At 41.8% G+C, this 12,945-nt stretch overlaps 1 protein-coding gene across 2 annotated transcripts in view; it reads right to left on the bottom strand.

Annotated features, from left to right (window-relative positions):
• Positions 1–12,945, bottom strand: part of EML3 (EMAP like 3) — a 375,337-nt gene that overhangs the window by 114,824 nt on the left and 247,568 nt on the right. For both annotated transcript variants that reach the window (XM_068260560.1, XM_068260561.1), the window contains exons 12-13: positions 10,498–10,632; positions 10,198–10,336 (exon numbers count right to left, since the gene is read on the bottom strand). In XM_068260560.1, the coding sequence (XP_068116661.1) occupies positions 10,198–10,336; positions 10,498–10,632 (274 nt within the window). The remainder of the gene's footprint in view (positions 1–10,197; positions 10,337–10,497; positions 10,633–12,945) is intronic.

The following is a 12,945-nucleotide window of genomic DNA, read 5'->3' as shown; positions in this document are numbered from 1 at the left end:
TTCCACTCTCCACACCCCATCCTACCTTATCCCTTCAGTACAAAATTTACCCCTTCCCTCCTATTCACTCCCTGACCCCTCCACCATTTCCAAGCTATCTCCCTCCCCATCTCGCTCTCCCCCATCACCACATGCTCTACCTCCACCTCCTTCTACACCTTGTCCCCCTTCTGTCTTCCCGCACCCTCTCCCCTTCTGTCCTTAGACTCCCTTTTGGCCCTCAACCTCCATGCACCTCCCTTCCCTCCCCCCCACACTCTACCTACACACCCCCTCGGCATAACCTTATTCCTATCCATCCTACCCCTAGGCATTCGCTCCCTGTTTCCTGTGGCCTCTGGATTGCCAGGTCCACCGGCAATAAGCTGCTCTCTAGAACTCGCTCCCTCCAGCCACCAGACTTGCCCCCACCTTTAATACCTTCACACAAGCTCTCAAGACTCACCCTTTCACGCTCGCATACCCCCCTACACCAGCACCATAATGTGTTCTGTTAGACACCCTCTCAACAGATGCACCTATTGTCTCCACCCCCACCCTTTAGATTGTAAGCCTCTGGCAGGGCCCTCTCCCTAAAGCTGGCCATACACTGGCCCGATTTGCCGCCGTTTCGACAGCAGATTCGATCACTGGAATCGAATCTGCTGCCAATCGTTCACGCTACACGCCGAATTTCGATCCATTCTGTCCGATCCCGTCGATCGCGCCGTGCGGAAAATAACCGTCGATCGCCCACGGGTAAAGAGCGCATCGCTAGCGGCGTTCGAGTGCCCGACGACCGACGCAATAGAGCCGCATACATTACCTGCTCCGCCGGCGCGACTCCCGTGTCTCCGCTCTTCTTCTCCGTCTCCGCTCTGGTCTCCGGCATGCTTCCCTTCTTCCTGTCCCGGCAGGAAGTTTAAATAGTAGAGGGCGCTCTACTGTTTAAACTTCCCCCAGACAGGAAGAAGGGAAGCATGCCGGAGACCAGACCAGAGCGGAGACGGAGAAGAAGAGCGGAGACACGGGAGTCGCGCCGGCGGAGCAGGTAATGTATGCGGGCGGGGGGAGCGGCGGCAGCACCACCACCACCACAACAGATTGTGAACGGTTTCAGGCTGAAATCGGTTCACAATCTGTTTGCAGTAAAGGTAGCCATACAATCCCTCTCTGATCAGATTCGATCAGATAGGGATCTGTCTGTTGGTCGAATCTGATGGCAAATCGACCAGTGTATGGCTACCTTTAGTGTTTCCAGCTTGATTATGCAATCTTACTGACAATCACCCCTTTTGTGGACTAGAACAATCTCTATTTTGACCTATGACACTGTATTATCAAATCATTTGCATGATCTTGTTTTGTTGTGAGTTTCCTGTTGTTATGATCGCTTCTGCAGCGTTTACTGCTGACTGCAGTGGTATTGCAAACCAAGCAGTTCTAATGTCATTACATGCATTTGCTTGCATAGTTTGGTTTGCACTTAAACTAGTTGCTGATTCCATCTGCAGTCGCTCTGAAGTTAATGACAGTTTAATATGCTTTTGTGTAAACAAACATTGTCTGCTGCAATGGAGGGGCAATCCCTTTCCTGCAGGCTGCATATCATTGTCTGCCTTTTCCTGCTATCAGCCTGTGATTAATTACCATTCACTTGTGTGGGAATCTGCAGGTCTGCTCCCATTGGATGACCTCAGTATAAAGAACTGCTTCCTGCAATGCCTCATGGGCTACCATAGTCTCAGATTCTGTCTGTTACTCTGCTCGTGCCCCACCTCGTTCCTAGTCCGTGTGGACTGCGCTGACTCCTGCGAAGGGGTCAGCGAGTCCTCCTAGTTCTGCTCTTGTTTCTAGAAGTTGTTACTTTGCTTGTCTTGTGTCATATATTGGTTAATCGCCAATATATACGCATACTTGCACGTTTATTATTTTCCTTGTATTCGTGTTATGTTGATACATCGCTGATATATACGTACACGAACTGTTTATATCCTGTGTTCCGTTAGTCAGCGTTCCAGCACGCTGAGCTAGTTATCCTGTTCCTGGTCCTGTTTGTGGATTGCGTTCATCTCTGCGAAGAGATAGCGAATCCTTCTGAGTCCTGTTCCCTGTATTACTCCAGTCTTAGTCAGAGTTCCTGCTTATGTCATATATCGGTTCATTGCCGATATATACATATGTTAGTCAGACGTTACAAATAGTTTCATTGATAGCTGTAATTGTAATACGCTAGGAAATCATACTTATTGTATATTTATCTGTGTTACGTTCATCTATCTTGATCCTGCTATTTCCTGACTATCCTGTCCTGTCTTGGTGAGGCACGCCATCGCTGCAAACGCATTGGCTACCTCATTCCAGTCTGTTTTATTGTGGACGCTTGCTGTCACTAAGTAGTGGCTAGTTAAGCAAGCGTTCATTCTGTCTACCTGTCCTGATCTCCTCAGTCCTGGTTTATGCGCTCAGCGCTACTTTGCGCTGAGACGTTATTACGAAAGTGTTGTTTGTGGCTGTTCGGATCTGCACCGGCTCTGTGCACCACAATCTCCTATTGGAGTCAGTCCTCTCCTCCACTAAACTGGGGATATCCTGATTCCTTGTGCTGGTGTGTGTACCTCCTTCATGTCAGCTTATGTGTTGCATGCTGACTGTGGAGATTACACCTCCAAGCTTAACACCTGTATGTCCTACCTTGTATGTTAACCCTTTTATCTATTGTGCAGCGCTGTGTAATATGTTGGCGCTTTATAAATACAATAAATAATAATAATAATAATAAAATAGAACTGAGACTTGTCCAGGAAAGAAACTGACAGGCTGTTGCTTGATGATGGAGGCTAGAGCATGTACCGTATGTCTTTCAAAAACACCACTATGGCCTCAGTTCAGTAAGGGCAGGTCGGTAAAATCATTTTGGTCGGTAAAATACTGCATTCAGTATTTTACACTTTTTTTTCAAAATTAACTAAAGATTTTTTGCATGAGGCAGAAGTTTGGTAATTTACCAAACAAACATGCCTCAATTCACTAAAGGGAACCTGAGACGAGAAACGCCTCAGGTTCTATTCTAACCTGGGGCTTTCTTAAGCCCCCTTAGGGCCACTCGTCCGACTCGGACAGGCTTACGGGCTGAATTGCAGAGGACCAGGGCCACCCGGGGAGATGGCGAGGGCCAAGTGGCCCTAAGGAGGCTGAAGGAAGCCTAAGCACTGCTTGGTAAGTGAAATTTACCAGCTGTGGATCAGGTGAACTTGATCAACTCTATGCGATGGGAATGGGTCGCACTGCGTCAGGCAAATGGTGGCCATACCAGATACTGACTGGTCCCCCCCGCCCACCCGTTAGGCAAAACTGTGCACATTTCAGAGTGTATTGTAGCCAGTCTTATGCTAGGTACACACTATACAATTTTCTGACAGATTTACTGTCAGATCGGAAAATTGATTGGAAATCAGATTGGATCTGTTGGAAATTATCGATCGCTTTTCCCTACAAGTGAACAGAAAATCGATAGAAATCAGACCTGTTGGAAATAATCGATCTGACAGTAAATCTGTCAGAAAATTGTCTAATCAGCACCTTGAGGGGGGATGGTTTATCTCAGCAAAGGAGAAGTGCTCACTAAGACAGATTTAGACAGATTTGTAAACAATATTTGAGATTAATTGGTCTTTTGTTTAAGTAGAAAATGCCTCAGATCTTTGAGTTCAGCTAATGCAAAATAGGAACAAAACCGAAAGTGTTGCATTTATATTTCTGCTCAGTGTATAAATATATTTTATTTTCAGGTTTCTCCAGTTTTGTGTGATCAAATTGTTGTGTATGTGATTATCAAGTCTATGGGCAACCAATCACAGTTCAAGCTACTATATGCGGGTAATTCCCAATTATAAACAGTATGAGGTAAGTACTAGCACCCGGTTATGCAAACATCTTTATGGGGAAATGGGAGAAATATGTATTGGGATTGCAAGAAAGTGGATATATCAAACACTGGTGGCAGTATATTGATGACCTGTTGTGGGTATGGGAGGGGGAAGAAGATCTGCTATCTGAGTATGTGAAGGGACTGAATATGAACACACTGGGCATCCGGTTAGATGTGATGTGGGATATGCAAACTATTGATTTTTTGGATTTAACTATATATAGTGAAGGTACAGGTGTGGGAACCAAGACCCATTTTAAAAAAACTGATAGGAATGGATATATACCTAATACTGGTTGCCATCATAGAACCTCGTTAAAGAATATACCTAAGAGTCAATTCATATGTATGAAGAGAAATTGTACAAAGGAAAGTGATTTCATTGAACAGAGTTTAATGCTGGTGAGTAGATTTGAAGAAAAAGGATATGAAAGGAACATGCTGTTTGGAGAATTGGGGAAGGTTCAACAAATGCACAGGTCGGAGGTGTTAGCAGATAAGCCACCGAGGAGAGAGAGTTCCACTGATTTTGGTTTTTCCATCGTGTTTGATTATAAAGCCCAATACAAACAAGTGGAAAGAATTATTAGGCAGCATTGGAATGTATTGATGAGCGATCATATATTAGCATACCACCTTCCCCCTCATCCTAGATTTGTATATAAAAGAGCCCAAAATCTGCAATGGTTGGTGGTCCCCACTTATGTGGATGACCACAGAGGGGCTAGGGGAGATCTGTTGGGGCAGGTGTTTTTTTATTCACATGCAGAACTTGCAATGCCTGTTGTAAAACAAAATCAAAGAAAATGAATATGGTTGCGTCTCAGACAACGGGAGAATGTTTTAAGATTAAAGAATGTATCACCTGCAATTACACACATGTGGTTTACATGGCTTGGTGTCCATGTGGACACCAATATATAGAGTGGACCACAAGAAAACTCAAAGAGAGAATGTCTGAACACATAAGAAATATAGAAAATGGGGTAGAGGGGCATAATTTGTCCAAACATTTTAATACTCACCACAACCGGGATCCTACTTTATTGCAGTTTACAGCATTGCAAAAATTGTCTCTTAAATGGCGGGGGTATCACAAAACTAGGGAAGTCTCTAAATTAGAGACTCAATGGATTTTTAAAATGAAGACTTTGCAACCTCTGGGTCTCAATGTAGAAATTGACATTAATTGCTTCATATCTAATGATTGATGGGGATGAGTTGTTGAGGGGGCATAGTGATAATAGATGGGGTCACAGATTGCAGTGAAAATTTTATAGTTTTTGGTTGTATTGATTATTATGGTTATATTAATATGGTATGCATACCTGATAAGAGTTGAGAATATACAGTTTAAGAGTTGGAGTAACACTGTTACTGGTAAGTATAGGGGCTGTCTTGGTATTGCAGAGCACATATGAAGGGGTTAATGTTGATCACTTGTGTGTGTGTGTGTGTGTGTGTGTGGGAGGGGGGGGGGGGATCAGAAAGAAAAAATGGAAAAATGGGGAGTGCAATTTATGGTAAAGGGATAGTGAGGTGATTAGGAGGTTCTAGGGACACAAATACTGAGTGTACTCTAAATAATATGATGGGTAAAAAGGATATATTGACATAAATTAATACTGATGGTCACATAGATATGACACAAGTTCACATAGTTTATTGTAGAGATAATGTTATATAATGTTATAGAAGGTGGCACTGAGTAAATAAATATGAAAAAAATAATATAGGTAGTAGGTGGGAATATTAGAATGGGGCACTATATAGTTGTATTAATTAATTGGGAAATAAGTTGATTTGTATGGATTTATGTAAAATGTAAATGGCGCAAGAAGAGCTGCACGTGTCCCGTAGAAATGATATTGTAAATGGGAGGTGCGGGCTCTAAACTGCTAGTTGTAGTGCAGCCGTATATATTGCATTGGGTTGCCATGGTAAAGATAAACTATGGAGTCTTTGAATTCCCGCGAGCACGCGTTGCTATGATGATGGCCGCGCTGTGCAGAGGAGCAATGGTTGAGAGATCTCGTGTGAGTTATAATAGGAAGCGGAAGTGACGTATGCGCACCTTAGTTGGAGCAAACTGGGGAGGCGGAAGCCTGTAAGGGGATCGGCGCAAGATGGTAAATATTATTTTTTTTAGATAATTAAACGAGGAACATAGATGGGAGGGAATGCGTGCAGCGTTCTAGCGCTGTGAGGTATGAAGCATGTATTATATATATGGGGATACGGAATAAGTGATTTTAAATAATGGATGATTTTGAATGCACACCAATCCCGATCAGAGCCCCTGATGAGTCGTGTGAGAAAACGCGTTGGGCGTGGCTAAAGGAAGGAAGTGCTGCAGTGCATGGAGGAGACGTCCACTGAGTTTTTATATGCTTGATTCTTTAGATGTTTGTGAGTAGCGCTACCTTTATACGCTACTTTTATATTAGATGTTATTAAAAGGTTTTATACTATTGAAGCTTATCCAGTTGCAGTTGGTCTGATATCTGCCGGGCCTGTGAGGTATTGGTCATAGGAGAGGAGAAGGACCATTCTCTAAGAGGATTGTGCACATAAGCGTTGAAGCTGTCTGTGGTTGGGGCAGCATATATAGAAGGTGAGCACAATCCCTGGTGGTGCTGGGTGCCCAGCATGCTGAGGTGGTCCCTACAATAAATATCTCACGGTGATATAACTGGCAGAGGCGTCCCCTATAGGACTGGTGAAACAGTCTATGCTATGATTTTTTTTTACATCTTGCTTTTACATGAATCGGAGGAGTGTTCCAGTTTAAAGGGAACCTTAACTGAGAGTGATATGGATGTTTCCTTTTAAACAATACCAGTTGCCTGGCAGTCCAGCTGATCTCTGTGGTTGCAATAGTGGCTGAATCACACCCTGAAACAAGCATGCAGCTAATCCAGTCTGACTTCAGTCAGAGCACCTGATCTGCATGCTTGTTCAGGGGCTGTGGCTAAAAGTATTAGAGACACAGGATCAGCAGGCGATTCAGGCAACTGGTATTATTTTAAAAGGAAAAATCCATATCCTTCTCAGTTAAGGTTCCCTTTAACCAGTTCGGCCTATCTGGACGAGCTTCCTCGTCCAGATAGGCACTGCTGCTCCCGCCGCATGGTGCGCGCGATTGGGCGCACTCCCGCGCGCGCTCCCGCCGCTAGCCCCCCGATCAGTGAATGGGAATATAATTCCCATTCACCGATCTAACTTCCCCGCAGAAATACCGACGCTTTCTATCCAGAGAGCGCGGTATTTCTGCCCCCAGGAAACTTCTCCTCTGCTTTTTAGTTCCTGGATGCGAGATTGTTCGCATCCAGGACTTTTTTCACTGCGGCCATCTTGTGGCCAAATAGTAAACTGCACCCACATACACTTTAAATTAAACAATAATATTATTTTACATTTAAAATAAGCAGTTTCCCTCCCACACCAAAAATTACTCACATACATTTTTTTATTAAAAAAAACATAAAAAAAGAATACAATAAAAAAAAAAAAAAAACATTATAAATAGTTACCCAAGGGTCTGAACTTTTTAAATATGCATGTCAAGAGAGTATGTTATTATATTATTTAAAATTATAAGCTTATAAATAGTGATGGACGCAAATTGAAAAAATGCACCTTTATTTCTAAATGAAATATCGGCACCATAAATTGTGATAGCGACATCGTTTAAACGGTGTAATAACCAGGACAGATGGGCAAATAAAATACATGAGTTTTAATTATGGTAGCATATATTAATTTCAAACTATAATGGCCAAAAACTGAGAAATAATGATTTTTTTTTCATTTCTTTCTTAATCTTCCTGTTAAAATGCATGCAGAAAAAAATAATTCTTAGCAAAATGTACTACCCAAAGAAAGCCTAATTAGTGGCAGAAAAAACAAGATATAGATCAATTCATTGTGATAAGTAGCAATAAAGTTATAGGCGAATGAATGGGAGGTGAACGTTGCTCGGATGCATGAGATTTTCGACACTTCGGTGCTGAACCAGTTAAGGAAGCCGGGAAGCCATCAGTGCAATTATGAAGCTGGGCGTGCTGTCTGTGGGTCTGGGCAGCTATACCATAAGGTGAGAGAGATTCCTAGTGGTGGTGGAAGAAGCACAGGAGGTGAAATTGTACCACACCACACGGGTGATATATGGTGGCAGAAATCTGAGGCCAAACATCCTGTGCGATGATCTGTGTATTTCTGTCTATTTTCTGAGGTGCATTAAAGTGGAAGACCTGGACTGGAGGAAAAGATTGCACTTTGTGGACTTCAATTTAGTGGACTGTGAGGCAGCGCATTTGTTATGAATATTGGATAATTTTTTGATGTTATGTGACATTGGACTTATGCAGCAGAGCCACAGTATAAAATTCAATATAACATTTAGGGTGCAGTAGTAGGTTGTGGAGCGGGACAACCCCTACCCCCGGTATTTAAATTTGGGAGTTATAATTGATCGGGATTTAAACTTCAGAACTCAGATCTCTGCTGTGGTGAAATCATCCAATTTTTACCTGAAGAACATCGCAAAAATCAAGCACCTCACCCCTCCTAGAAGATCTACCAACCTTATTTCATGCCTTTATTACATCCAGACTGGACTACTGCAATGCTCTCTACACTGGCCTTCCAAAAAAAGGACTTGTACCGCCTAGAGCTGATACAAAGTACTGCGGCCAGACTTAACCAACCAACTCCGTAACTGCCTCATAACGCCAGTCCGGCATTCCCTTCACTGGCTACCTATAAAATGGAGGGTCCTGTTCAAGATCGGCCTACTGACATTTAAATCACTAAATAATCTGGGCCCTGGATACATGAAAGAAATGTTACAGCTGCGTAGTAATCCCCGCATTCTCAGATACACAGGTTCTAATAATCTAGTCATACCCAGAGTCCACTTGGAAACTTTTGGTCTCAGAGCCTTCTGTCACGCTGCTCCTACGTTTTGGAATTCTTTACCTCAGCAGATCAGGACAGCTCCATCCCTGGACATATTTAAATCCAGACTGAAAACCCACCTGTTCAGTTTGGCATTTGCAGAAATATAACTTTTGTTGTGTGAATACTTCATCCTACTACCAACTACTGAATCTGAGAGAGCCTAAGCGCTTTAAATCCTATGGGAGAAAAGCGCTATAGAAATTGTATTGTATTGTATCCTGAACAGACACAAAGGGCAAGACTTTTAAAATATGAATTAAAAAGCCTACAGACGAAAAAGGAAAACACAACCAACAAATGCTCATCTATTTTATCAGTACATGCATTTAATGCGTGCTTTTGTTTCACATTCAGTTTAAAGAGACTGAAGCGAAAAAAAAAATTATGAAATAATGAATTAGTTGTCTAGTACGGATAATTACTAGAAGATTCGTAGCAAAGAAAATATTCTGAAAAATATTTGAAAGTCATCGAGCTCAAAAGCTTTTTTGCATAGATAACAACTGGAGTTTCTTAACTCTTCCTGTACTGGAAACAATATTAGATTTATGTATCTGCTCCTAATTGTTTACGTCTTAGCTACACTACACATACAAATCATTATATCATAAAAATTTTTCGCTTCAGTGTCTCTTTAAGGTTTACTTCAAAGCCCAGTTTTATCTGTACATGCATTTAATACATTCATTTAATACATGCTTTGTTTCACATTCAGTTTAAGGTTTACTTCAAAGCCCAGATCCACACAAAACTTTCATTAGAGGCCTCCCTCTAGCAGCACTGCAAAGAATGAGTAAGCTATATGTTCTCTTTGAATCGTTTTAATGGAGAAATTAATTGGAGACTGAGTAGATGCTTTGAGGCTGTAGCTGCTTTCCTTTCAACAAATTAACTTTTGCATTTTGGGAAATATCACATTGCAAAAAGTGATTTGTCTCCACCTTTGACTCCTTCTTTGTGGCATAATCCATGGAAGACTGAGAAGTGTCATGACCATTAAGTTTATGTGATCCATACCATCCAGTGAACCACTATGTCTATGTAAAAGATACACAGTGCACAGAGTAGACAAGAAGCCAGAAATAAGAAAGCTGGTGGCCAAGGGGCTGTTACATGGGCTATTATAACTGCTCAGTCTACTGTGAATTTCTCCATAAAGAGCCTACCTAGTGTGGCTATATACAATCTCTATTTAAGGGGTATGGGGCAAAGCTGCAACTTTACAAAAAAATGTTTAGAGAATTTTTTTAGTTGAAGTTGAAGACCTATAATGACAGCTAGTATTGTATTAAGCATTATAAGTATTTATACACATCTTAAGTCACCTTTTGCACCTTTTCCTAAAGTTTTTGTATCTGCGGCACTTCTTCCCCAGGTCAGCACCTGCCCCTCAGAATCTCCAGTAAGGACATCACCAGTTCGATCAAATAGTAAACACTGCACATAACGAGGCTTCTTATATTTCTAAATCAAGCAAAAAATCAAGAGAACACAGCAACAAAAAACAAACAAAAAAATGGGTAAGCAACAGTATAAACACAAATTATTTTATAAGACAGTGGCTGAAAAAATATTTAGAACCATAAAAACTGAAACTAGAAATGTCACAAGATAAAATAACTTACCCCAAAAATCCCCTGTTTCTTTGTTAGTAGAGACCCACTCCAGTTCCAAAAGTGTATATGAGACTTGCCAACGGTGACAATGTAATTACTGTCCACTGGATTGAAGGCCACACAAAGAACGGGTTCATTTGTACACTATAGGTTAAATAAAGGTATTTACATTTCTATACAACCAAAAATATAAAAGCAAAAATGAAAATGTCTATAAGAGCTTTTATATCTTCCAAAACACAATATACTGTATATATAAGTTCATTGTCAGGGCCCTGCTTTTTTTTTTCTTTCTAATAAACACAATGGGAAAAAAAAGAGAAAAAAAAAAAAAAGAAAAAAAACGAAGGCAAATGATCACCAAAGTTATAAACCATTCCGCCTATATAATATTCCCAAGCCTAGTGATTACACAAGTCTTAGACTATTCCCTAACTCCTACAAATAAGCTTCATATGATAAAAAATTTAAGCTAGAACCATCTATACTCCGCCTCTTCATACTTACATACATACATACATATTTGACTTAAAAACACACTCTACTAAATATACATACTCGCTTTTCCATTCGTTATACTCCAAACACTACATTAGTTTATTTTCATTCTCCCCTATCAATCACTCCTAGAATCACATAATCATGATTAGTATATTGTCCCAAGAGGATCTAATTACATTTAGTTTATTAGATAATGACCCCTTTTCCATAAGTCCAGTGCAGTCCTCAAGGGTACAGGATAACCCACCAATCCAGTCCTCCAAGGTTGGAGTAACAACTTCTCTCCATCTCTGCACAATCAGTCTTTTGGCCACCAAAACCCCTACTTCTTTTAATAAGGGGCTACCGTTTTCATCCCTAACGCAAGAATCACCGCTTTACTTTCCAGGTCTTTAAAAGGTTTATTGTCATCCCTGCCAAAAGATATTATGGCAGTCCACAGCTTTTTTATTTCGGGGCATGCCCAGAATATATGAGTTAAGAGTACTGTCATCTGCCCCACATCTCCAACATTCGTTAGAATGGCGTCCCTTTATTCTAGCCATCCGGTCAGGGGAGAGGTACCATCTATTCAGTAGCTTGTATTGAATTAACTGGAGTTAATTGATAGGTATTTGCCAGATGTTTTTAAAAGCTCTGGCCCAAAGAGTGTTGTCAATTGATAAGCTAAGTTCCACTTCCCATTTTTCAGAGCTTTTTAGTTTTCTACCCTTACCAAACTCTCCCAATAGGTAGTAAAGGCATGAAAGGACTTTTTTGGGTCTTTGGCGTAGTAGTATTAATTTTTCATATTTATTTAGCGTTACCCTTAAACCCTCTGTTTTACTTTCTATATTATTCAGATAACTTTGCATTTGTATAACTGCATAACTTCTGGGATTCCTTGGATCCTTTAATAAACTTTCAATATGTAAATCTTTATTTCCCAGCAAATGTATAATACGTATGTCCAGGTCAATATTATTTTTCCTAAACCAAGACTCCGACTGTGCTGGTTCGGAAGTCTGGATTATGGCCCAGTGAGGTCAGAGCAGAGAGTCCCCCCTGCTACAGAGGGTTTAATCAGCGGATGGTCTACAGAGGCCAGGACTTTTGCTATATTGACTGGAATCCAGGAGAACAGGAGTTCGACATTAAATTGCGAAGTTTCCAATCTTTCCCAGGGCTTTCAGGGCCCTGTTGAGCTTGACACCAATGGTTGGTGTCGACGCTCCCAGGGCGTGGAGTCTAAGTGACCACATGTTTTTACCTGAGCACCCTGCAAGGGATGATGGGACGTCATCAGTAGTGAGTGGAGGACTACTTTGCTGCCTGGTGGCCACTAGGTTACAACGTCCAGGATAACCCCACCAGTGGTGGGAAAAATAGGAAGGCAAAACCCACAGAGTGGAAAGAGAAGGAGAGAAAGGAAGGAAGGACTGGCAGGACGGTTTGGGAAATGGAAAGGATCACCAGGACTGGATTGGAAGAAAGGAATGGCAGGACAGTCTTAAAGTAAGGACTTGCAGGATGGACTGGAAGGACAAGATGGACCGGCTAGATGAACTGAGAGGACAAGAGACACTGGCTGGAAGGACTAGCAGACTGGGGAGACTGACAGAACCGGTTGGCTCGCGAGCCAAAAGAGAAAGCTGGAACTTCCTGTAACAATCTTTATTGTTTCAAAGAAACCGATAATAAAGCCAACATTTCGGAACTACACAGGATCCCTTCCCTCCCTTCCCCTTCAGCCTCTTTTTACGTGCGCGCGCACACACACAAACACACACACTTTGGGATGCCCCCCCCCCCAACCTATCTGCCCCCCCATCCCCTCCCCTGGGCAATTGACCACAAACAAAATGACTTTTTTTTAGGAACCACCATAGATGCCCATATAAATAGAGGCTACATGTTGAAATCTGGCCATCCACAATGCAAAATACAGCTGCAAACAGTAGGCAATTATTTACACCC

The sequence above is a fragment of the Hyperolius riggenbachi genome, chromosome 11 (genome assembly GCF_040937935.1).
Source record: "Hyperolius riggenbachi isolate aHypRig1 chromosome 11, aHypRig1.pri, whole genome shotgun sequence".
Taxonomy (NCBI): Eukaryota; Metazoa; Chordata; class Amphibia; order Anura; family Hyperoliidae; genus Hyperolius; species Hyperolius riggenbachi.
The sequence above is the reverse complement of the archived record's forward strand: the minus strand, read 5'-3'. Positions and strand labels throughout refer to the sequence as shown.